A 23,028-nucleotide genomic window follows, 5' to 3' on the forward strand; every position below is an offset into this window, starting at 1 on the left:
CCTGTTAAAGCAATGTACGTTTTATCATGCAGCGGTTGGACTATGCGATTTTAATCAGTAATTTTTAGCGAACGTAGTCATGATATGATTATTTGGAAGAGGTAGTAACTTTAGTAGTTGTATCGGAGGAGGCAGAGAAGCCAATTTGGTTCTTTTCCATATCAAACGTGAGATACGTATTGCGAAGAAGACTCTGGCCGATCAGAAATTCGGAATTATCTGCAGTGCCTACGATACCCCAACCGCAAATCTTTGCAGTAGCAATGTCTTCAGTATCGAGAGGAATGACCAAACTGGAGGCAGGAACATCAATAATCAAGGGCGATTTATCAATCACATTCTTTGTTCCGTGAGACAGGGCAAGCTGGACACGGGCTGCACTGCTCTTATATTTGCAATCCATGACAAAGATACCAGCATTAGGAGTAACTCGGAAACTGGTTTGACCAGTAATAGAGTTCAATATCTTTTTTGCAAAGGACATGTCAACATAAGTCAAGGTGGTGCCAGAGTCGAATACTGTAAGACGACCTTGTTTCAATTGAATGTTGGCAGCAACAGTTCCATTCCCGCTGACAACCGTGATGCCTTGGCCATAGGATTGCCACCATTCATAAAGATCGTTCTGGCTTTCCGGGATGACAGGTACATATTCAATATCGCCAGAATATCTATCGGGATTAGCGCCGCCTAGTGTCAACTCACCGGTCAAGCCAATGTTTGCCATCTTACCGCCCATAGAGAAGGAGAATACAGGCTTAGGAATAAGCTTTTGCTCTACCATGCTAAAGAGAAGGGGATTATAATTAGATCCTCCAGTTGTCAAACCAGGATAACCCAATCCAAGAATACCATCAGGTTGCGTAGCAGATCCAGTAGTGCTAGGGTAAAGACCCTTTGTCTCATTGACGATGGCAAATTGTTGATTAGTAACAGTAACACCTGTCAATGCAACTACATCAGAGCCATATTCACCAATAGCATAAGCAGTGCCATACGAAATGTCAAATGCTTGGTCAAGATCTTTGTATGTGCTTGATTGCTTGGGATCGAAAGCATTGTAAGGACAGAGATCCTTGGAGCAGGTCTTGCTGGGAACCCACAAGTCTGAACTAATAAGTAATGTAAAGTGAGAAGGTTCGAAATTATTACACTCCATACACTTACCTTCCAGTATCTAGAATAACATTGAATGTTTGAGCAGGTGTACCGATATGAACCGTGGCCATATACTCGGTACGCATATTGTAGACAGGTACATTACTGGCAGATGAAGTAGATTTGTTCTTTCTACGAACCAGAGGTGGAATCTTATTACTATCGACTTGCTGGGATGTTATTGGAATGGTGATGGCAGATGGCTCGGGTATTGTGGCCGCATAAACAGCAGTGAAAAGCACTAATCCAGAGGCCCAAGTGAGGGGGTTGGCAGTTACCATGTTGAGTGATTGATGTTGGGACGAAGAAAATATGGAACAAGATCATCATTTGTATTTATATCACTTTAACACGTTTACCTCTCCGCAAGATTCAGAAGGTTCCGCTTAATACGTTTGATGAGTTTTTTTTGTTGTAGTTTTGGGTACGTTGCTCTTACCATGCCTCTAAAGAAACGCCTGATGCATCACTTTTTGTTCAAAGAAGCGCCTGATGTGCTAAATACAAGATGATTTGATATGTATAGCAGACAGATTCCATTAAAGATGGCCTGCAGACAGATCAGCCAGGCCACTTGATGGATGTATCAAGTAGGGAAATTCCCGAGGAAAGCGTAAAATGACTGACGAGTACATAGGCTCAAATGCTACTACTTCAATTGCTTGTACAGTGCATGGTTTTGAGTTGCTATCACATTTGCTCCTAAAAGCAGCGCCGAAAAGCACGCTCTAATCATCTAATAATGCACCTGTCAAATTACTGTTTTGCTGTCATCAAATAATTCAATTGGGGAGGGGGGGGGGACATGCGTCTGTGCGCGACAGAACGAAAACAACATGCTACATGATTTTGGGAATTGGGTCTGGTCTTGATATCTAAAAATACCTTGTGTTTACACTGGGGTTTGTTTATGTGTAGCCTTCAAAGTCTTCTTGAACTTGCGTCTTGACTTCTTTAGCTTCTCAGAATGACATGCACGAGGCCTAAAATCTACGTGGGCCATTGATTTTTCTATTTTGTACATTTGACAAATTTGATAATAAATACTTCTTTTGTTTTGTAGACACGTTCTGCAGCTTACGTCCGTAAAAGTGCTTGACCTGCATGTGGATTTTCTATAGTTTGCCCTTTTCTTCTCTAAATCAGGCAATACTCGAAGCATTATTCCCGAGAAAAGTCGATATGCGCAACATAAATAGAATGACATACCCAAGTAATGTGCATTTCCACGTTTAAGAGTTGCTCAACAATCATCAGCGTTAATGGCATTCTCATCTCTTGCTACCAAATGATAACAGCAATATAGTATGTAGGTGGCAAATTGGTTTATTCATTTAAAATGTATTTACTGCTATGCGATTTATGCCATGATGTCAATTATTTGCAATCCTCAGGGTGCTTCTTGCAGTGCTTCTTTGATTTCTTGTGAGAGGCCGTAGTCTTCTTGTCAGTTTTATGAACCTTTGTCTTGTGGTGCTTCTTGTGGGACTTGCTGGTGCTTTCATCAGACTTGGAAGACTTGTGATGCTTTTTATCAGACTTGCTGGACTTGGCCTTGTGGTGTTTCTTACCAGACTTGGTAGTAGTAGCGTCGACAGACTTGGTGGTCTTGGTAGACTTGTGATGCTTCTTGTCAGACTTGGTAGTGGATACCTCAGATGTGGTGGACTTGGTCTTGTGATGGTGTTTGTCAGATCTGGTAGAAGATTCCTTAGACTTGGTTGACTTGGTGGTAGAAGAAGCATCAGATGTAGTAGATTTCGTCTTGTGATGTTTTTTGTCAGACTTGGTAGTAGTGTCAGTGGTCTTTGGCGTTTTGCTTTCGTCCTTGTCATGCTTACGCTTCTTGTCCTTGTTCTTGTGCTCTTTCAAACTTTGATCAAAAGAGCTATCGAAGCTCATGGTGGCCATTTCAGTCATAGTAGGAACAGCGACATCAGTAGCGGCAACAGGAGAGGCAGATGCGGTAGCAATAACAGCAGCAGCGACAACAGAAACGGCAAGGAGAACGTTGGATTGAGCGCGCATTTTGATAATCAAGTAATAGACCTTTTCAGCGTTGGAGATTGCCATCTTTTTATATCTAAAATTCTAACGTCGTTTCAGATTCTTGGCCCATTTTTTGTAAAAAAGGACATCTTTTTGGTCTCAACTTATGTATTACTTGTTACAAACAGTAGACAGGATGTTCAGTAGCTTATGACGCTTTGGTAGTGATGCCAGCTCCAAACACTTGGCTGTCTCAATATATACACAAATGATAGGTGGTATTATAGTAACTACCATTACTGTAGTATCAACAGTTTAATGTGCATTGTTAATTTAAAAATGCTGCCAATGCCCAGATAGTATTACTCACCATGAAGTATATCATTTCCCTAAATTTAGACATTGCGCGCATGAAGCTCGGCTCAATATAAAGTAAAGTTTTATACAGTATCTATAAACCTTATTTACATTGCATATCATTGAACCTTTATATATGATAGACGTTGACAGTTTAAGGCTTTATTTTGTTACTATCACTGTGACTAAAAAAGATTCAAATTTATCTGAATATATTAGAATTTGACCAATTTTTTCTGAAATATCCTAAAAATGTCTTAATCACTATGAATTTGTCCAAATCCCTTTGGAAATATTCAGATAAATTCATGCAGATGAAAATTAATAAATTAAGCTTAGAGAAATTTGGAGAAATTTAGAAAAATTTAGATATTATTCAGCGATTTTTTTTACCACGAAACGATCTTCATCAGAAAAGCGAGTAGTCATCGCTACGCCATTTTTATTTCTTATTTGTCAACTGCTTCAGATTCTTTCTTGTAAGGGAGTCGTGCTCCATTTTTTATTTAGAGGTCTCTGAATGTCATAATAGGATAGGAAGAAGAAAGAAAGAAGATATATTATTACAGAGCAACAATAGAAAGGAAACAATATTAACTAGTTATTATTATTAGGAATGAATTTTCAGCTTTGCATGCGACCGGGCAAAAGAACGAGCATTAAGATATAGAACAGTGGGATGGCTAGTAATTTGGAAGGATGTACAAACATCAGTTTGAGAGAAAGGTGACCATGATGTTGGCGTATATTTATTTTATGCAAAGTCAAATATAGAATCATCATTGTATACTTTCAAACCAATTCTTTTCATATCAGGCCAAACAAAGAAGAGCTTCCCAGATATGGCAGACTTCAGAATTGCAACTGAAGACAAAATATCATCGACAGCTATTATATCCAGATCCCATGCACCATTGGAAGTATCCGAGTTGGCATTGTCAAGGAAACATTCAGGGATGCCGGACGTTGATACCGTTACGTTCTGATAGACTTGGCAAACGGCTAGAGCATGTGTTGCACCAGAGAAGTTGTGCTCAAAGATGAGCAACACCTTTACCAGCAATGGTAGCGAACTGCGGCGAGCACAATTGACCAGGGCATGGTCTGACAGCTTCTTCTTTCTACTTGGTGGATCGAAAGTAGAGTCGATCGTGATGTTGTTGCCAAGTCGTAGTGAGGTAGCGCACTTGATCTGCGGATTGACACGAGCAGTGTTGTAATGTTTGCACAACATAGAAGCAATAGACGGTGACAGCTTGATGTCGCCCATATTCAATGATTTCGAGAAGGTGATGGCAGTATCCGTCGAATTGTCAAATGCAATTGTCCTTCTTTTTTCATAGCTGTTACATGCAATATCCAGCATGATATTTTCCGCTTGTTTTGCAACTTGACTACAGCCATGGATCCTCTTCTTGATCATTTGGATCCTTCTCTCCAAAACACGGCAACTGTACTGAGGCATGGGGCCTATCTTTCGAATCACCATCGTGATATGCTCCAAATAATGTTCACTGATTGGAAAGAATTTTGCTGAGATGTGAAGACGAAGAAATTGGTGCCACTTGGTTATTAGTTCCTCCAACTTTTGTATCTCGCTCTCAGATATATCCTGCTGCAAGCATACTGAGCAAATCAGAGATATTGTACGTAGGGCTTCCTTGGCAGCTTCAGAGACAGTAGGATCCAAATGGCATAAATCAACGTGGTCGATAAGAACTGTGGGCACAAAGTACTTCAGGAACACCAACCAATCTACTCCTCGAGCTGTCCCTCCCTTGCTGAAGACATCCATGAAATTGCCTTCGAAGATCAAAGGTGATGTGCTTGCAAGTTGGTTCAAGCAAATGCTAATCTTCTCTATTTGTCGCGGCTTCAAGCGAAGAATCGATTCCTTGTCCGTAAACATTTTCTTGATTCTTGGTCCCATGTTTTGTCCAAACAAATGAAATTCATCCAAGCCCACAAACGTTGGATCAATGAATGATGGCAGGTTTCGAAACAAAGAAGGCCTCTCGATACCAAGTTCTGGTGCACTGGATTTGTATTCTTCAATTGTTAGCAATCGTAGTGGTCGATCTTCATCATTAGCTGCTAGTTGAAAAGAAATAACACCATTTTTGCTGATGCCAATGATCGTACAAAAACGGCAGCCTTGAAGCGACGTATGGGATGCGAGGAAATTGAGTTCGCTGACGCTGGGGATATCACCAAAGGATCCCATGAGGTGGACTTTGAGCGAGATATTTGTTGAGTTGTTTCTCTGCACTTGTAGTCCATCACGAGCCAATTTTTCCAATTCGCTGACAAGGTATTGAAGGTAACTGTCTAATCTCTTGGTGTTTGGGATAATGGCGAAATCAATCAGGAACTCCATTTTGTATCTATAGGCAGAAGGAAGGTTCAAGATTTGTAGCATGACCAAGTTCAACTTTGCACCGCCTTTTTTGTGTGATTGGAATCCATCTACGTACAGGGACAGGCCAATGTCGTATCTATTGTTGAATAGATGCTTGTTGTTCACTAAATTTTGCATTATATCGCCCTTGAACCTTGCTCTGATGGATGAATTCTCGTCATCAAGCACTCTGATAAAGTTTGGATTTTCGAACAACGTGGCAAGTTGTGGACCGATTGGCAGCATCTTGATGGTTCTTCTGGGGCTACCATCAATATCGAATCTCTTTTCAAAGCACACTGGACATTCGTCCCCATCCTCTGGTTGAAAGGCATAGCAATACCTGATGCACACATCGACTGTATAAGGTGCAAAAGAAGTTGCCCTTTTCCTAGCAGAGCTGGCCTTGAATGTTGAGACTATAGGCGTTGCAACTTATCATAGTAGATGTTAGCGCTTTGAAACAACCAACTTTGTTATGGTTACTTACAAGGATACGTTTGGTTGTGCCATTGAACAAGTCTTCGGATGCTTGAGTTTGTCAAGTTTTCTTCCCTGAAGATCTTGTGGATCTCAGTATTTTTAGCATCCAGTGGTGGTAATGCCTCGCAACTGTCAGACATCTGATTGTCACTATAGTTAGCGCCGAGTCCATCAGAGTCTCCAAAGTCATATCCGCCATCGCTACCAGGTTCACCATCGCTACCAGGTTCACCATCGCTGTTTTCTTGCTGACTATTTCTTTCAGTGTAAGGTCCAGCCTGAGTATCATGTTCAGTTCTTGCTTTCTTTCTTTGATACTGATTAGTCTCCAGGTTGTGCAAGTCTACAGTTGTTGTGTCATTTGAAGAGTGCCAAAGTTTATGCTGTTTTTCATGTCTATTGCGAATTCTTCGGCAACACTGGGCACAAAAAAATGGCATCGTAAATAATATTAGAAATAAAGGTTAAACACAAATCTGTCTGGATTGTCTTTTATGCTCCTTATATTGCATGCGTTTCAATCATACAGATTGAAACGCATGCAATATTGAACATAGAATACACTTTGATTGGTATTGAATAGCCATGTGAATATCTATAGTGAAATCTAATAGTTCACATTGCATGCGTTTCAATCTGCATGATTGAAACATCAATGTCTGTGATAGCGGGTGCTATTAATTATTGGAAACATTACTAGACCAGTTTTTCTCTGTCTTTCATAGATTGTTACGCATTTATCGCAATTGATACAACCATCTCAAAGCACTGCTCTATTTTACACTTTACACTAATCACTTATTCAAAAATGGATCAAGCACAACAACTATTCTTACAAAGATTGGAGAACATTGAACAGGAGTTGTCCAATCTTAGCAAACAGGTCAAGGAATGTAATGACAACCAGACCGAAGTAAAAGCTATGCTGCAGCATATTGTTCAACAATCTACCTCTTCGAGCACGGCCAATGTTGCGAGACTAGATGGAGTGATATGCCGTCCAAGCAAAGCAGATAGCAAACATCTGGAGGAGCTTTCTGTTGAGCTATGCATCAACGTCCTTGAAGAGCATCGATTAGGTGGGGAAAACCTTGATGGCAAGAAGGTCTGGGAGCTTGTCAAAGATGCAGCATACAACCAGGCAAAGAAAGCTGATAGACAGTTCCCAAATATCACTTTTAGCAAGCTGGACAACAGATTTCAAGCCTTGTTAATCAAGACCGTCATAGACGATGTAGCCAAAAAGGGCGTTGACATCTCTGGGTTCTTCAAAGATTGGTTGCCGCAGTTTGCTGTCTCCAAATCATTGTCTGGCATAATCGATTACAAATACAATGCCAGGCCAAGCAATGACACCGCAACTTACCAAACCCAATTCGATGAAGATGATCTGGTATTTTCTGAGGGATCCCAAGCGCAATCCGAAGAAGATTCTGTCGACGATGACGAAAATTCGATTGTAGACAAGATCAATTTTCATGTTTCTCGAAATACTGGATCACAAAAGTAAATGCTGCATAGAGAAAAGTACTCTTTGATACTAATCGTAATATTATAGAAGAATCAGCACGCAACATATGCCTCTAGTAGAACAAGTAATTAAGTTTTCATAGATATAGCGCAGTAACTCACATTTCTTTTCCATTTTATAATGTGCACTATCACTATAGCCAATGCAGCCATCTCCAGTATCAAAAAATGTATCTGCATCAAACAAATCAAAGGCAAAGGAATATGAAAAGCACAGAAGATATTCATCACCAGAAACGCAAGATTTGCAAAGACAGTAAGTTTCTCATCATCACCTGGAGTTAGCCATTTTATGCTGATATTCTCTCTATCTCTTAAATTGTAGAAACATAAAGGTAATCGTAAGGCATTGATATCATAGATGGAGCTACTTATCTTTGTGTATTAGGGACCCAACAATAAGAGAGTGCGCAAGTCGTAAGGAATTCTGATCTCTATGCTTATTCTGATTAGGCTACGCTTTGTTGTTACTGCCCGTAATGTAATATCATCATGTTTCTCTGTAGTAGTAGCGCAATTATTATATGTCAAGAAATAAACAATGGTTTCTATTATAATAGCACTAAATGCTATTATATTTCTGATTTATTTTTTTATGAATATTTTGCAAACCACCCTAAACTACATGAATTTTTCTGAATTTTCCAGAATGAATTTCTCTGAATTTTTCTGAATTAAGTGAGCACTTTTCCGAATTTCTAAGAATGCCATTCAGAAAAATTTCGACAAATTTTTCGTAAAGTGGCAGTTTTCCGAAAAATGGATTCAGAAATATTCAGCAATATTCAGATCTTTTTTAGTCACAGTGTATATACCTTTAGTTCTGTGATGCGATGAGTACGCCGTGCCCCTCTCCCCACTTTTATCAACCTAATGCACTTGACTGTAATAAATCACGGCATTGAGCTTCAATATCTGCTGTCAGAAACCGGACATCACCTTTTAATGTTTAAAAACACTATAAATGGACAATTTCAATTAACATTTATAGGCTTTATTTTCGCCATTTTGGGTAAATTGGAGTTTAGATATTTAATTTTAGTAAATCGAGGCCGTTCGAGAATCAGAAGATTGACATCAATGCAGAAAAAACGTACCACTTGTGTGTTTGGCAGTTCGTTGCTTGTTGTTCTGTTTGAGCTAAAGAACGTTTGAACCAGGGAATGTTATGGACATGCAACATTAGGCATCACAAAACAGCATGGTGACGGTTGAAGTCCACACTACTGACAGGATCCATTGAGAATACGCCATGTCTGCCATTAGATAATGGCTATTGCCAAGCCTAGGTTCACCGTTGCTTTGACATCTGAGCTTGGGCGATCTGTGGTTTCATATACAGTATATCAACTAATTCGAGTCATGGATTGGGACATTTCGTATAGTGCAAACAGGGGTTACCTAGCTCCATTATATATCTAGATCGCATTATATTTCTCGACTTTTATACTATGGTCTTGCTTTGCAAGAGCAAACGTTGCAAATTGCTAGCATTTGGTGCATTGTAGCCACAAACAAGTAGTGATTTTTACGATAAGTGTCCTGCAGACCAATGCTGTCTAAATGGGTTGGCGTTTGAAGCTGCCATTCCTCCACTAAACAACATCTTTTGAGAGTGGTTAATGTCGCAACAGTACTCGGTTGTAAATACTATAGTAGCTACCCTCAGCGTACGTATCTTTGATACATGCCACTATAAATAATTCATTTGACGAATAACTGAGCATCGTAATTTTAGTTGATTAAGCCACAGCAATTGGAAATGATGAAAACAAAATATTTTAATTGGAAAAGACTAATTACAGGTAAAGAATAAATAGAGTCTATCAACACACATTTAATCCTCTTTAAAGGAAGTAATAACCTCGCCTTGTTGAATCAATTCAGCAGCCTCAAGGCCATTCAAAACAGCAGGACCAGGACATTTATCAGGAGCAAAATGAACGATGAAATCTCCAGGCACATAGCGATAGGGCAATGTGTTGAAGGTGTGGTCATCATTTTCGAGTAAAAGGACACGCTCCTTGTAGCCTGGCAGTTGAATCAAATCCCACATAGCACCTTGTTCATAAGAAGGTCCTTGGTTGTACCATTTCTTGGAATCTTGTACCGCATTCAAAAACTTTTGAGCCCACTCTGTGTTACGCATGAAGAAAACACCGGCATTGATCATCTTATCCTTTGTGGGCTTGGCAATCACCAAATCAATGTTCTTCTCAAAAGCACGAGGACCATCTGGATATTTAGCACGCAAATCATCGAGAATGCCTTGCACTGTGATATTAGGGTTCATAATGACAGCATCCATATCCATCCAGAAAAGCCAGTCGTATTTGGGAAGCACCTTTTGTACTGCATCAATCTTGCCCCACACAGTTCGACGCTTGGTGGTTCGTAATTCTTGTTGAGCAAATTCATTCGAACGAGCAACAAATGCATAGTTGTGAGCGATGGCATATTGACGCTTGTTGTCAGCAGCTAAAGCAGCAGAGGGCTCCATACAGCTATCAGGGTAGATGAATGAGGAGGTTACTACGGCAATGCTAGCCTTTTCAAATGGTTTACATAGGGAGGCAACCCCAACGTTTAAAGCTTTTGCGACAGCGGTGAAATCAGTGTCCTGGTAAATGTTGGAAACGGCAATGGTCATGTCTGGAATGGATTCAACATTGTTTCCCCAAGTGTTGAAGCGGGTGTGATCATCAATAAAGATGGGCAATTCGTTCTTGAAGCTTTGCAAACGCTCTACTTGCTTTTTAGCAGTGATATGCTTGAGTTGGACCGTGATGGATCTGTAGAACTCGTAGAAGTTTGTCATCAAAGTAGCGCCACCCTCAGCAACAACATCCTTCATGTCAGATTCACGTTCCAACAGCTTCTTGACAGCATCCACACCAGCCACAAGAACATTACTGTTCTTTGGAGACACCCAAGCAATATCATTTGCAGTCTTTCCAACCTCCCACATTTTACCTACTTCAGACTGAATTTGTTGCTGGATATAGTTGAGCTGGATAAGCGAGTAGCCATCTTGAATGATCAAGTAGTCAAAAGTTACACCTCTTTCGCTTAAAGTAGAACTGGCCTAACAGAATTGTTATTTTTAGTATAATTGACCCAAAAAAAAAAAGTCGCAGATAACCACTATTTTACCCATTTCAAGATTTCGTCTTGATTGTATGATTTAGCATTGACTTTTTCCAAATCATTCCACTCCATCTTTTCAGTTTCATATAAACGGCGTTCAGGGGTTTTGGCAGCGGGCTCATCACCATAAATCCAGAAAAGATAGTTCAAGCCCTTATCTCTCTTCATACATGGCTCGATATTATCACCCAAGCCAAAGTATGTGTTACGAATCAATTGTCGACGACTGAGATTGGTGGCTCGGGAAGCGATCACGATAAAGTATTTGAAGTGTTGAGGCTGCATCTTGATGGTAGTAACCGAGTTGCTAGGTTTTTTACTTGAGGTGTTTGTGTTGGTAGTAGGCTTTCTAGTAGGAACGGCTTCTTTTTGAATTTCCTCGTTCAAGGCTTCCTCTTCTTCTATCTGGTTTGCCTCCTCTTCCTCCTCCACCTCCAAGTCTACCTTTGGAGAGGGTTTCTTATCATTCTCGGCAACTCCAGACTTCTGACTATCAGGGCTGATGCCAGTAGCATCGTCAGGCACATGAGATGTGATACTTGAACTGGAGCGATCTAAATCAGAGTTGAACCATAAGATGAAAAAGATGGCAACGAGCAACAAGAAGAAGATGGTTCTCTTCTTTCTTCCAAAGCGAGCAGCACCAAATAGCGATGTATTTTCCGACCTTGCATTGTTTGGGAAAGGCAAATCTGAACCTGCCATAATATATAGATATGTGTGTGAGTGAAGGAAAGAAGAGGAAAAGGGCGTTCAAAAGTAAGAATGTCTGTTTATAAATTTTGCGGGGCACACAAGACAGGGCGAAGATATATTTATAGCTCGTTGGCTAATTATAAATGATAGTCTCGGATTCACACCGGCCAGTCATAGCGCATCAGGTTCTTTTCAATCTGCTAGAACAGAAAGCATTTCAAAACGAAACCGTAAGACATCTGTACATATACACTAACAGATCTATCTCGCCGCGCTCGATGTATTATTGGGACAATGCGAATGAAATTCAAATCTTATGCAACATTTGTACATCACAGCCGCCATTCTTTGAGAATAGGATTGTCATATCATTTGCTGCTGCTAATGCTCTTAATAAGATGGCGACATAAAGCTGGCCATAAGTAAATACAGGATTTGTGTAAGGTCTACAGCGACTTTTTTGAGATATTGTCATTGCAAAAGACGCCTTCATGAGGCAAAGCTCCCCCAAAAAAGTATTTGGGCTAAACAATTGTCCTTTTCAATTCCATGATCCCCATTTAATCAGCATCGCAATCATCGTTGTCATCAACAGAAACGCATTTGGGACAGCCAGCAGCAGCGCCGCCCGCTACTAAAATTGATTCAAACTCAGTTTATTTTTTTTTCTGTTAAAGATTGGACAGATTTCGTCTTTTTTCGACTTCTTTAATTTATTTTGTGATATTCGACTATACAAACTGTCATGATCACCCTACGCTTCCTAATACATTCTTGAAGTACTTTTCAAGGCGCTTCCAATGATGTTAACTGTAATAAGTATTTTGAATTAACTTATTGAGCAATTTGGTAAAATGTGAGATGAGGTTTTTAGCGAAAATAACCATATTTTGCATATGAAAATCTCATAAAAGTGGTTTCAGAGGTTGCTTTGGATCGAGAGAAACATTTTGATTCAAGATATACCATAGTAAAAGTCTCCATTTTCAAGGTGAAAAATGCGATCGTTTGATTTTCGTGAAAAACCATGAGGGGTACCTCATGCTTTTTGGTCGATTTTTGGCCATGTTTTTTTTTGGGGCCAAAAAGTTGAGCAAAGGTATCAGGAATTTACTGCTACTTGAGTACAATTGTTTGGCGTCATTCCGGTGGCTCAAAAAGATCTACATGTCAAGATATGAAGGCGTGAAAACTGTTAGATTTGGTTGTGTTTTGCTTTATACCTTTTATTTACACGGCATGAATCGCATCTTTGGTAGCTGCAATTTATTAGAAAGGTAGTTCTGTAGCTTGATGAGCAATTTCTAATTCGAATAGGAGACTTATTGATTTTAGCAAAGCTAATTCATGCAAATTTTGATGCGCTATGTTGCTGGTAAGCCTATTAACAATGGAAATGAAAACCCGAATTTGCTGCTTGAATACTATGGTTTGCGCCTTCACTTCGCGACGGTAAAACCCTCATTGAGATTAATATTACCAAATGTTGGGTTAGATGCTTTGTTCCCATGGTTTTGCACCTTCGCCTTGCTATGGTGAAACCCTCTTATAGGTCAATGTTGCCAAATGTCGAATTAGATACAACTTCGCTACGCTCGAAGACGGTGTTGCCTTGCGAGCTGTCGCCGTAGACCTTTCAAATTAGTATATAATGAAAATTAGGATACTTGATAGCTGTTTGAGTAGGGTGATCACTTAACATTTCGCAGCAGTTTTTACATTTGGATGGACATTTTCCACCAATTAAGCATTCTTCCGATACGGGAATGACTACAGAAAGCAGATTAAAGTATACAAGTTAAGTTATGGCACCTTTCCACTTATAATCACCTTCTGAATAGCTTCAACACATGGATGTTTTCATGGTTCAATGAGCGTCAACTTTGCCCGCCAGCAGCTAGCGAGCCAAAATATTTAAAACGCAGACTTTTCTTGTTTCTTCCAGATTGGTCAAAAGTAGGACAGAATCGACTCAATTGATCTATTTTCTGAACTTCGACTATAGTAAACGTGGTAATCATCCTATATGCCCTTATGCTTTCTTGAAGTACTTTTCAAGGCGCATCTAATGTTAACAATAAATACAAGTGTTTTAAAGAAGCTTATTGAGCAATTTTTGAAAATATGAAATGATGTTTTTGACTAAAATGTCGAGATTTTGCATCTCAAATTCTCACAAATCTGTCTTCAGAGGTTGTCATGAATGGATAGAAACATTTTGAGTTAATATATGTCATAGAGGAAGTCTTCATTTTTGCGGTTAAAAACATGATCGTTTGATTTTCGATGGAAACCATGAGGTATCCCTCATGGTTTTTTGGTCGATTTTCGGCGATCTCAAAAAATCCGAGTAAAGGTGCCAGGAAGCAGATGCTAGACGAGAGCGATTGTGTGGTGTCATTCTGGAAGTCTAGAACGGCTTTCAACACGAGAAATTACGCCTTAAATGCAGCCATATTTCGCTGTGTTTTGCATATTTTCGCATAGTAATAGGCAATGCCAGCATGCTCTCTGCACTTGTGTAGATTTTTCTTGTTGATACAGATATGAAGCGTCGCCTAAGAGTTAGATCCACAGCCACAGGCTATTTATGGAGGGATTTTATATTACAGTATCAATTTGAATGGGGAAATTTCAATACACATTCGTAGGATGCTAGTAACTAGCCACTGACCAGATCAACTGATAAGCTGTTGTTGATCGGAAAGAGGCACCGAGCTACACGAGCTAACCGGGCACGGAAGCTCCATCTTCCAAAGCTTTTGGATGGACTTATCCGGGGCTTGACGAGCAAGCAATGTCCCTCCGAGCCATTGGCCATTCTCTTGAAATGAGAGGCGATGGGAATTTGGGATAGTATACATTTCAGTGATAGCCAGGATAAGATGGCGTTTCTAATCCAGACAGAAGCAACATTAGATCCGGACATTAGGGATTTAATAATATTGCGAATCTAGATTAATGCAAGCTGATGGGAAGCTGAGGGAAACTATTACGCGAGATTCAAGGTGTGAGAAGTCTGTGTTAGTTTGTTTATTCAGCAGATGACAAAAAAAAAATATAAATACTCGCTCTTTATTCCAGTGTTTGATTTTTATTTTAACAGCATCTATTATAACAAAATGACTTCTCTCGGCCGTGGTGTATTCGTCCCTGTACCTACGTTTTTCAGGGAAAACGAGGATCTTGATTTAGAAGCCTTTGATAAACATATTGAATATCTTGCTAATTCAGGTATTGCTGGTATCGTTGTATTGGGATCTATGGGTGAAGCTGTAAACTTGTCTGATGATGAGCGAGTCCAAGTCATTCGACAATGCTCAGACAGTGTCCAGAAATACAATCGTTCCCTCAAGATCATCGCTGGTACTTCCAGTCAAAGCGCTCGCAACACCATCACCTACACAAAGCAAGCTGCTGAAGCTGGAGCAGGTTTTGTCCTTGTTCTACCGCCCTCATTTTACAAAGGATCCATGGATCATGATGCTTTATATCAATTTTATACTACAGTGGCAGATCACTCTCCCTTGCCTGTTGTCATTTACAACTATCCCGGCGTCTGTCAAGGTCTTGATTTGAGCATCCCATTGCTGGTAGAATTATCAAAACATAAGAACATCATCGGCGTTAAAGGCACTGATGGCAATGTTGGCAAGATGGCAAATTTGGTCAACAAGACCAATTCTGAAGGTGAGTGGAGGATGGCCATGGCGTAGTCTATTTGTCTCATCCTATAGTAGATGTGACATTGCTGGCCGGTTCTGTTGATTTCTTCTTGCCTGAATTGTTGATTGGTGCCGTTGGATTGATTCCCGGTGCAGGCAATGTGTTTCCCTCGCTTTGCGTTCAAATTCAGGTATTATATGAGGACAATAGGCTTCAGGAGGCTATCGCGTTACAAAAGAAGCTGGTGGAAGCAGACGATGCATTGTGCAGATGGCATGGTATTCCAGGTATCAAGAGCTTTATCCAAAAGAGATTAGGGTATGGGCATGGCGTGTGTCGCAACCCACTTCAAAAGGCATCTCAGGCCAATGCAACTGCTATTGAAGAGGCTGTTGATGCAGCATGGTTATTAGAGCAAAAATACCGTTCTTCCAAATAAAATCTACGCATCTTTTGAAATCAAGGGCATTGAGTTACATCATAGCTGATTTAGGGAATCATGCCAGATCAAATGCCATGAACCATGAGGTTGAGAGATCGACATCGCATCCTATGCTCAGATGTCGCCACCACAATGTAAATGCTGCGTTGCTGGCTGGCTGGCTTTGTTGATCTCTGCTGATCAGATCCACTCGCAATGGATCCCTGGATCAATTCACCTGTTGAAGCTCCACATGCGATTCAAAGGCCACTAGCCAAGGCAGCATTCGTTCCTCTAAAATTCAACAGACTTGTCACATGATCGGACGAGAAAAATTTTCCGTTTAGCAAATGTTGTGGATATTGTCCGGTTCATACCAGATCTTTTGTATTTCGTATTTTCCTTTTCATCAAAAGCAACGTTTTCTCACCTTTGAAAGCCTTTCTCTCATCAACTGTTCCAGTCCGGACGTTCCATCGATAGAGCTGCATTTTATTTTGTGTGAAATTTAAATTCGAAAAAATCCCAAATGGACACATCTTCTCAACAACAAGGTGCTGGAGGAGCAGATGGCTACGCCAACACAACAGCAGACAGTCAGCAGCAACAGGAAGATTGCAGCATTCTATCGCCAACACTAGCGGATATATTGAGCGACGATCGCATCCTGAGATTCTATCAATGTGTCAAGGACATCAAGACGCAAGGCTCTCCCAAGCAGACGGGCAGCATGTTCTTTGCGCTCTGCCATGCTCTCGGTGACACTGTGTCCTTTCTCAAAGTGCCAAACATGTCCAAAATCATGTTTAGACAAGAGCAGCAAATATTTGCTGTCAATGTAGCTGGTACGCAGCACGATACCGTCATCTTTCAGCAACAGCATCAGTCCCAAGATCAATTACAACAATCACAGCTTCAGCATCATCAACCACCTCATCCACAACAACAGCAGCAAGATGGCTCTTCTCTTGAGCCAATGAAGATGGCCGGTACCGCTGCCGGTATCATGCACGATGTGGACAGCACCCATTCCTCAAATCTCTTCTCGGCTGCTGCTGCCGATGGCTCGCCTCAACATTTGCTCCAAGCGGCTCTGGCCTCGGTCACTGCTCCCCACGTAGAGCCTCGTCCTGCTCCTGCAGCCACCTCAAAGAGAAAGAACAATGCTGAGAACAAGGATGGTACAAAGAGAGCCAAGAAGGCCTCTCCTAGAGACAAGGAATACGCCGTGAGACGTAAGTAGCATATACAAAACACATGTGCAATATCCTAATACAACACTTCATACGCAGGCAACGAGGTGATCCAGGACTTGCTCAAGGTTTCAGAAGCTGATTTGATGCACCAAGCAAATATTGTGGAAGGCGAGGTCAAACTGATCATTCAAGGCCACGAACGTTCAACCAAGTTTGGCATGCTCCCTCCTATTCATCGCTTCTCAGCATTCGCCAACTTGCTTGCCCATTACGACTGTGATTTCGCTCCTAAAAACGCTGGTGTTTACTACAACTACGAGTACTTTCAACTGTACCTGGCTTATCGTGATTTGGAGGCAGAAAGACAGCAACAGCAGCAAATGGAGGGTGGCGATCCCAGACCCATTTTGGTCCAATGCCGTAGTGAAATCGAAAAGGTACTTGTGAATACCAATTGGGAAGCTATCCGTCGTCGTCTGACCATTGGCGAACGTATCTGTCAAGTTTGTGGTGTCGTGGGTCGCGGTTTCTTGCTGTTGAGTAAGCAGGTATCCGGCCGTAAATTGCTGCATAACTTCAATACGGGTGAATGGGGCGAATTCATGCGCGAATTCCAAAAGCCTGAAAACCAGACATTATTACAGACATTGCAAAACAAGTATTCTCCAGAAAGATTCTACGGTCCTCGTCAAGAATTCGTTGCTGCTGATGACACGAATGAGATGATTGAAAGAATGATGATCAAGCCTCCTTTGCAAAGTGCCGCCGCCTCCACATCAGCTGCTGCAATGCCAACAATGGATTCGGTTGTTGCAAGCTCAAGCAACGCTGCGACTTCCCCTGTGCCCACAGCCATGCCTTCGGAATCACCATTAGTGGATGCTGCTCTTTTATCAGCGAAATTAGAACAAGTCGATCGTAGTGAATCGCCTGACAATGCTACTGTCGCTGCATCCATTGCTGCTGTGGTGGGCACACCTGTCACTGAAAATGCATCTGCAGTGGCAACCCCAAGCTCTACTGCTGCAGCAGAGTAACTCGTATCATATTCTTTTCTCTCATAGTATATATAATATCCCCTCTGATTGCACACGTATTTTATCTCTTTTTCTCTCTTGCAATTTACATGTTGAATAAATTAAATTTAGTATTCATATGTCCAGCTTGTTCAGATGGCAGTTTTTCAATGACCTAAACAGCCTTTATTGCATTTATTTTGTACTGAAATCAAAGAATACCCTGTCGTTTGAGATCCTCATACGTCTTTTTGTTGTACACATTGCCCTCTCCATCCTCGTACTCTTCAATTGTGTCTGCTTTGACCTCCTCACTAACACCTTCCTTCTTTTGCTTTTCAAATACTGCACACGCGCGTTGTTAGATCAATATGAAAACCTTTTTTTTTCTACGGTGGTATCAAACTTACATGCGTAGGCATCATCAATTCTAGTGATTTCATGAAACTGTCTTGTATTTGGTATACCCAGACAGCGCATACCATGTGCATGTCGCCACTCTTGAAAGTGCTTGTCAAATGCCTTTCTGCCCATATATACATAATTACCACAGATCTCACAAGGGTATTCAACGCCCAAACCATGAAGCTTGTATAGCCAGTAAGGGATTGGTTTACCGTCCCAACCAAGTGGCAGTTTGAGTGGGTTATAGATCTTTTCGTCATCCTCATCATCAGAATCTTGATCCACAAGTTCAACTTTCTCCTCCTCTTGTTCCAGCTAAAGAAACATGCTTTTAATTTTGCAAACTGACAACAGCACAAAATGAAGACTTACCAGACGCTCTTTATCTGTTAATGCTTGCTTACGTTCAACGTTGGATTTACTTTCCTCTCTGAAATCAGCCAGTGCCTCTGCATATTTTGCAATCAAACGCTCCTTCCAAGCAATCGCTTTTCTCTTGTCATCTTTGACTACGACAGCATTGCTGCTGGAGCCTTGCTCTTCCTCTAACTTCTTTTGTGCTTTGATGTGCTTCTTGGCTGTCAAATGAGCGTCGTAAACGGTCTTTTTGGAGAATTGCTTTTGACAGGCGGGACAAAATAGCTCTTCGTTTTTGGTATCAACTTGCTCCCAGCCCTTCACTTGACCTAATTCCCATTGTCTGTTGAACTCCTCAAGCACCTCTTCTTCTAATTCAGCAGTGTTGTAGAGTGGTTTTGCTCTGCGGAAAAAGCTGTGGAGGTAATCGAATAACTGGTTGATATAAGCCTTGTATTCCTCAGTTGATTTGATTGATTTGGGATAGTTGGTGGCAAAATCATCGAATTCGTTCAAGTATTGTAGGTAATCCAGCTTCTTGACGCCCTTCAAGTTGATGTAAAGTGTATGAAGTGCGTTCAAATCGAGGTATCTACCGAGGCTCTCTTCGCCAGAAAACAGCTTTTCCAATTCTACGTAAATGAATGAGTTTAGGCCGCAATTCACCTCTGCTTTGACTCTACCTTGATAGTCCTCCTCGTCTTTCTTTTGAGTGAGGTGGATGTATTCCATCTCTGGTGGCTCAACTGCTTCGTTGGGAAATTTGCGATGATGCTCTTTGATCACCTTGAGACGCTCATAAAACTCGCTGAAATCTGAAGATCCGGTAAGCGCCTCCATTTCAGAACTGCGAAGCCTAATAAACAAGCAGTTACATATATATATATATATATATATACTCGCGTTCATTCGTAGGTCCATGCCATCAACGACTTACCCGTCTTTATCCTGGTACAATTCGGCAAGATAAGCACTCTTGTCAGCTATACGAGTCAGAAATTTGTCGACTACGTGTTCGCTGTAGAGCTTTTCACGATGTGTTTTTGCATCATCCATGTACTGTTCAACAATGGCTTGTTCAAGGCGCTCAAGGTCTTCATGAGCACTGCATAAATGATTAGTAGACATTCAACGCAAGCAGACAAGTCAACATACGCTCTTTGCTTTTCAAGTACGTTGTCCATAATCAAATGTTGAAATTAATAGTATAAAAAAAAGGCAATGGAATTGAAAAGCTTTCAAAGCAATTCTCGTCTTTTATCGCCTTCCCTGCCCCACCATCTTCAACTCAGCCACCACTTGCACCATCAAGCGTACTACCCAAGGTTTACAATCGTTTGAACCACTTTTTTTGTTTGTTTTTACCTGGTTAATTTTGCCTTTTCATCTCTTACTGGGCAATGCAGGAACCACTTGGCGATTTGCAAGGTAAAGAGAGCCATTCATTTCTTTGTACTATCATTGTAAAAAAAAAAGTGGTTTAATAATGAGATAGACGCTTTTATCGAGTTGAATATTAACATACCCAACGAAGAGGAACAACAAGAATACCTTTTACCACAATGGAAAGACATCACTTCCTTCCTGGATGAAGCAACAAGCGGTATGCGATATACATCTTGACATGGAGTAGCAGGATCTTATCACTCTTGAATTAGAGTTTGACGTGGGCCAGTTGGTGCATCTACAATCATTTACGCTATTTGATGCTATGAGTGCCATTGAAATCATGGATCCTCGCATGGACACAGGCATGGTGATTGAACACACACTCGAAAGCTTCGATATTGAGAAACGAACATCGTCTGAGGATGCACTGGGCATTATGGATAGGCTCGTTGTGCGTGAAATGGCCTGGATCTCGGGCCATTCACTTGCACAGACTGTATACACATGTATTTATTTTCACCACATCAAAAAGTTAAACGAATTACCTATGCCTACTTTGACATCAAACATGGAGGACATTATCTATGGCGTATTGAAATCCTATATCCTTGCTACGGTGAAATGCTGTCATTATATTTGGACTGAGATGACTCAGGGCAACGTATACGAGGTAAACAACGCTGACAATGCACACAGTCCTTGATCTAACATTGTAGCAAATGACAGGAAGAGGATTTTACAACTAACCTGTTCGGCTTGCATTTCAACGATCAAAATCCTGATGTGATGATATTCAACGATATCGATAGCTCCATCATGTTGCTGAACCATTTATTGAACACGAAAATCTCGGGTAAAATGGTTGTTCCTTTTGATGTTTGAGCATGACATTCACACATTATCATAGATTCACAAAAGAACACTGTAAAAGCCATACTGAGCCGAGTCGAAATCCGCAAATCATTTCTACTGTCGCTTGTATATTTGTCGAAACTGGAAGGTTCATACTTGGTAACTGCAAAATCAGAACTGAAGAAGATCCTCGAGTTGCTGGAAACAGTGGATCTGACAATCGGAAATGAAGTAGCAAATGCTTTCGATCCTAACATTAACCGCAAATTGACCTCACAAACACCTCCGCGCCCTGTTGAGCTATCCTCTGTCCAAGAATCATTCAAAGAATACACTTTGCTGATTCAACGTTTACATTCAATTTGCAATGTGAACGATTATCCCTCTGTCAACTCACTCATAAATTACTTTTTAGATTTTGCAGCACATCAGCCATATCCTGACGCTTTCTCGAGATCCAAGTTGAATGTGAGCATGGAAAAATCAATCAAGTGGAAGATACTAATTCTGCTCGTTCACACAGTCGATATTCTTCCATAATCAACGCATCTTTGGCACTATTGCTGTCTCCAAATTCATCTTGGATTCCATCAAGGAAACCGTACAACCTCCAGTTTGGTGGACTTCGCCAATGAGACAACCCGCTCACATCAATCCAGCCGAGTTCATCAATGCACATGACACATTAAAGACGTACCTGGATAGAATTTCAATGGTATTTGTCGAATACTTCAAGATAAACTGTCACAATCGATCACGCCAGCGAAGAATGCTCTGTAAAGTCGTTGCAGAATGGGAAATCTTGCAAGAAGAAGCGGCTAGTGTTGATGAGGTGTTTCATGCGCTCGAGAAGAATGAGAAAGATGCTGCAACTCCATATTATTTCTCCTCCTGGGCTTACAATTTGAAATTGACAATGATTGAAAAGATTTTGTATTTGGGATTCGAATTGGATTTGTATGGATCACATGAATACATCATGGTTTACTGGTAAATAGCATAAGTATTGGCATTTTTGTTGAATAGAAACTTTGTAACACTATCTCTTCAGGTATACGCAATGTGTATTAGGGAGCCGAGCATATTTGCTGGACCGTATTTCCAACTTTGTGGATCAATCTATTCAGACACCAGATGTATACAACTATCTACTCACAAACCAGTCAATGAACCATAGCAAGAAATGCTTGTCTGAAGCCATGCTCAAACTGCTACTCACTGCAAAGTATACGAATCAGTTCGATCAGCGCAGCCTCATTTTTGACGATGAAGAAACTCGGTACCTGCATCGCTTTAAACCTTTTGTTTCTCTCATTTCGCCTCCCCATCCAACCTACCAGCAGTTCTCGGAAATCGTAAACATCGAAGATTTTGAAGTCTCAAGAATGATTGAAATCATTAAGAACGATTTTGCAGAAGCCAAAAAGGTATTGGAAGGCTTATTAGCCATGTCCCCAGAAAAAACATATACTGAAATGTGTCAAGGTCATTTTAAAGAAGTAAGTGCTATATTTTGGCGTATAAGGTCGTGCTTGATTCAAGCATTAACTCTCATTTTACTGAAGGATATCAAGAATCTCATCCGCACCATTATTGCAAACAGCATTGGGCTAAATTATATTAGCGAAACATCCCCCAAAGCCAGCATTGATACCATCTTTGAATATCATCCCTGGTTCCCTGTGCTGACCAAAAAGTAATAATAACGTAATTTATGTAATAGATAGAAGCAAATAAAGCAAAAGATCAAATGATTTGATATTTTGATATTTTGATTAGCTAGGCATGGCAGTTACTGTAAAATTTAATCATCGCTACACGGAATCATTATATAACATCAATCAGTTGTCGCAAATTGGTCTTTGGCATGTAGCATAATCTTCACTATATATATACTGGAAAACTATGTTTTTTAAAAAATAGACAAGCTAATCGCATTCTTTCAAATATAATTCTAAAGAATTAACA

General features: G+C 40.6%; 9 protein-coding genes across 9 annotated transcripts; 4 read left to right on the forward strand and 5 right to left on the reverse strand.

The window, feature by feature from the left end:
- Nucleotides 1-88: 88 nt before the first annotated feature.
- ATC70_004512 (uncharacterized protein) lies at nucleotides 89-1,439 on the reverse strand (the record flags this gene model as incomplete). The annotated part of the gene is made up of 2 exons (XM_064823814.1): nucleotides 89-1,112; nucleotides 1,168-1,439. The coding sequence occupies 2 exons, from the start codon at nucleotides 1,437-1,439 to the stop codon at nucleotides 89-91; spliced, it is 1,296 nt and encodes a 431-aa protein (XP_064688639.1).
- A 1,096-nt stretch (nucleotides 1,440-2,535) lies between these two features.
- ATC70_004513 (uncharacterized protein) lies at nucleotides 2,536-3,231 on the reverse strand (the record flags this gene model as incomplete). The annotated part of the gene is made up of 1 exon (XM_064823815.1): nucleotides 2,536-3,231. The coding sequence occupies one exon, from the start codon at nucleotides 3,229-3,231 to the stop codon at nucleotides 2,536-2,538; it is 696 nt and encodes a 231-aa protein (XP_064688640.1).
- Nucleotides 3,232-4,258: 1,027 nt separating this feature from the next.
- On the reverse strand, nucleotides 4,259-6,825 carry ATC70_004514 (uncharacterized protein; the record flags this gene model as incomplete). The annotated part of the gene is made up of 2 exons (XM_064823816.1): nucleotides 4,259-6,336; nucleotides 6,393-6,825. 2 exons carry the CDS (start codon nucleotides 6,823-6,825, stop codon nucleotides 4,259-4,261), a joined length of 2,511 nt encoding a protein of 836 aa, XP_064688641.1.
- Nucleotides 6,826-7,193: 368 nt separating this feature from the next.
- On the forward strand, nucleotides 7,194-7,895 carry ATC70_004515 (uncharacterized protein; the record flags this gene model as incomplete). Its single annotated transcript, XM_064823817.1, has 1 exon — nucleotides 7,194-7,895. One exon carries the CDS (start codon nucleotides 7,194-7,196, stop codon nucleotides 7,893-7,895), a length of 702 nt encoding a protein of 233 aa, XP_064688642.1.
- A 1,857-nt stretch (nucleotides 7,896-9,752) lies between these two features.
- Nucleotides 9,753-11,767, reverse strand: ATC70_004516 (uncharacterized protein; the record flags this gene model as incomplete). The annotated part of the gene is made up of 2 exons (XM_064823818.1): nucleotides 9,753-11,000; nucleotides 11,069-11,767. The coding sequence occupies 2 exons, from the start codon at nucleotides 11,765-11,767 to the stop codon at nucleotides 9,753-9,755; spliced, it is 1,947 nt and encodes a 648-aa protein (XP_064688643.1).
- Nucleotides 11,768-14,880: 3,113 nt separating this feature from the next.
- OST2 (oligosaccharyltransferase complex subunit epsilon) lies at nucleotides 14,881-15,863 on the forward strand (the record flags this gene model as incomplete). The annotated part of the gene is made up of 2 exons (XM_064823819.1): nucleotides 14,881-15,448; nucleotides 15,499-15,863. The coding sequence occupies 2 exons, from the start codon at nucleotides 14,881-14,883 to the stop codon at nucleotides 15,861-15,863; spliced, it is 933 nt and encodes a 310-aa protein (XP_064688644.1).
- A 511-nt stretch (nucleotides 15,864-16,374) lies between these two features.
- Nucleotides 16,375-18,078, forward strand: ATC70_004518 (Transcription initiation factor IIF subunit beta; the record flags this gene model as incomplete). Its single annotated transcript, XM_064823820.1, has 2 exons — nucleotides 16,375-17,080; nucleotides 17,138-18,078. 2 exons carry the CDS (start codon nucleotides 16,375-16,377, stop codon nucleotides 18,076-18,078), a joined length of 1,647 nt encoding a protein of 548 aa, XP_064688645.1.
- Nucleotides 18,079-18,268: 190 nt separating this feature from the next.
- On the reverse strand, nucleotides 18,269-20,003 carry ATC70_004519 (uncharacterized protein; the record flags this gene model as incomplete). The annotated part of the gene is made up of 6 exons (XM_064823821.1): nucleotides 18,269-18,402; nucleotides 18,468-18,777; nucleotides 18,835-19,451; nucleotides 19,503-19,675; nucleotides 19,757-19,924; nucleotides 19,975-20,003. The coding sequence occupies 6 exons, from the start codon at nucleotides 20,001-20,003 to the stop codon at nucleotides 18,269-18,271; spliced, it is 1,431 nt and encodes a 476-aa protein (XP_064688646.1).
- Nucleotides 20,004-20,219: 216 nt separating this feature from the next.
- On the forward strand, nucleotides 20,220-22,760 carry UTR2_1 (putative glycosidase CRH2; the record flags this gene model as incomplete). Its single annotated transcript, XM_064823822.1, has 8 exons — nucleotides 20,220-20,247; nucleotides 20,315-20,422; nucleotides 20,478-20,878; nucleotides 20,935-21,061; nucleotides 21,116-21,528; nucleotides 21,584-22,050; nucleotides 22,112-22,559; nucleotides 22,626-22,760. The coding sequence occupies 8 exons, from the start codon at nucleotides 20,220-20,222 to the stop codon at nucleotides 22,758-22,760; spliced, it is 2,127 nt and encodes a 708-aa protein (XP_064688647.1).
- Nucleotides 22,761-23,028: the final 268 nt, after the last annotated feature.

This window comes from Mucor velutinosus (assembly GCF_035048745.1).
Source record: "Mucor velutinosus strain NIH1002 chromosome Unknown tig00001540, whole genome shotgun sequence".
Lineage (NCBI taxonomy): Eukaryota > Fungi > Mucoromycota > Mucoromycetes > Mucorales > Mucoraceae > Mucor > Mucor velutinosus.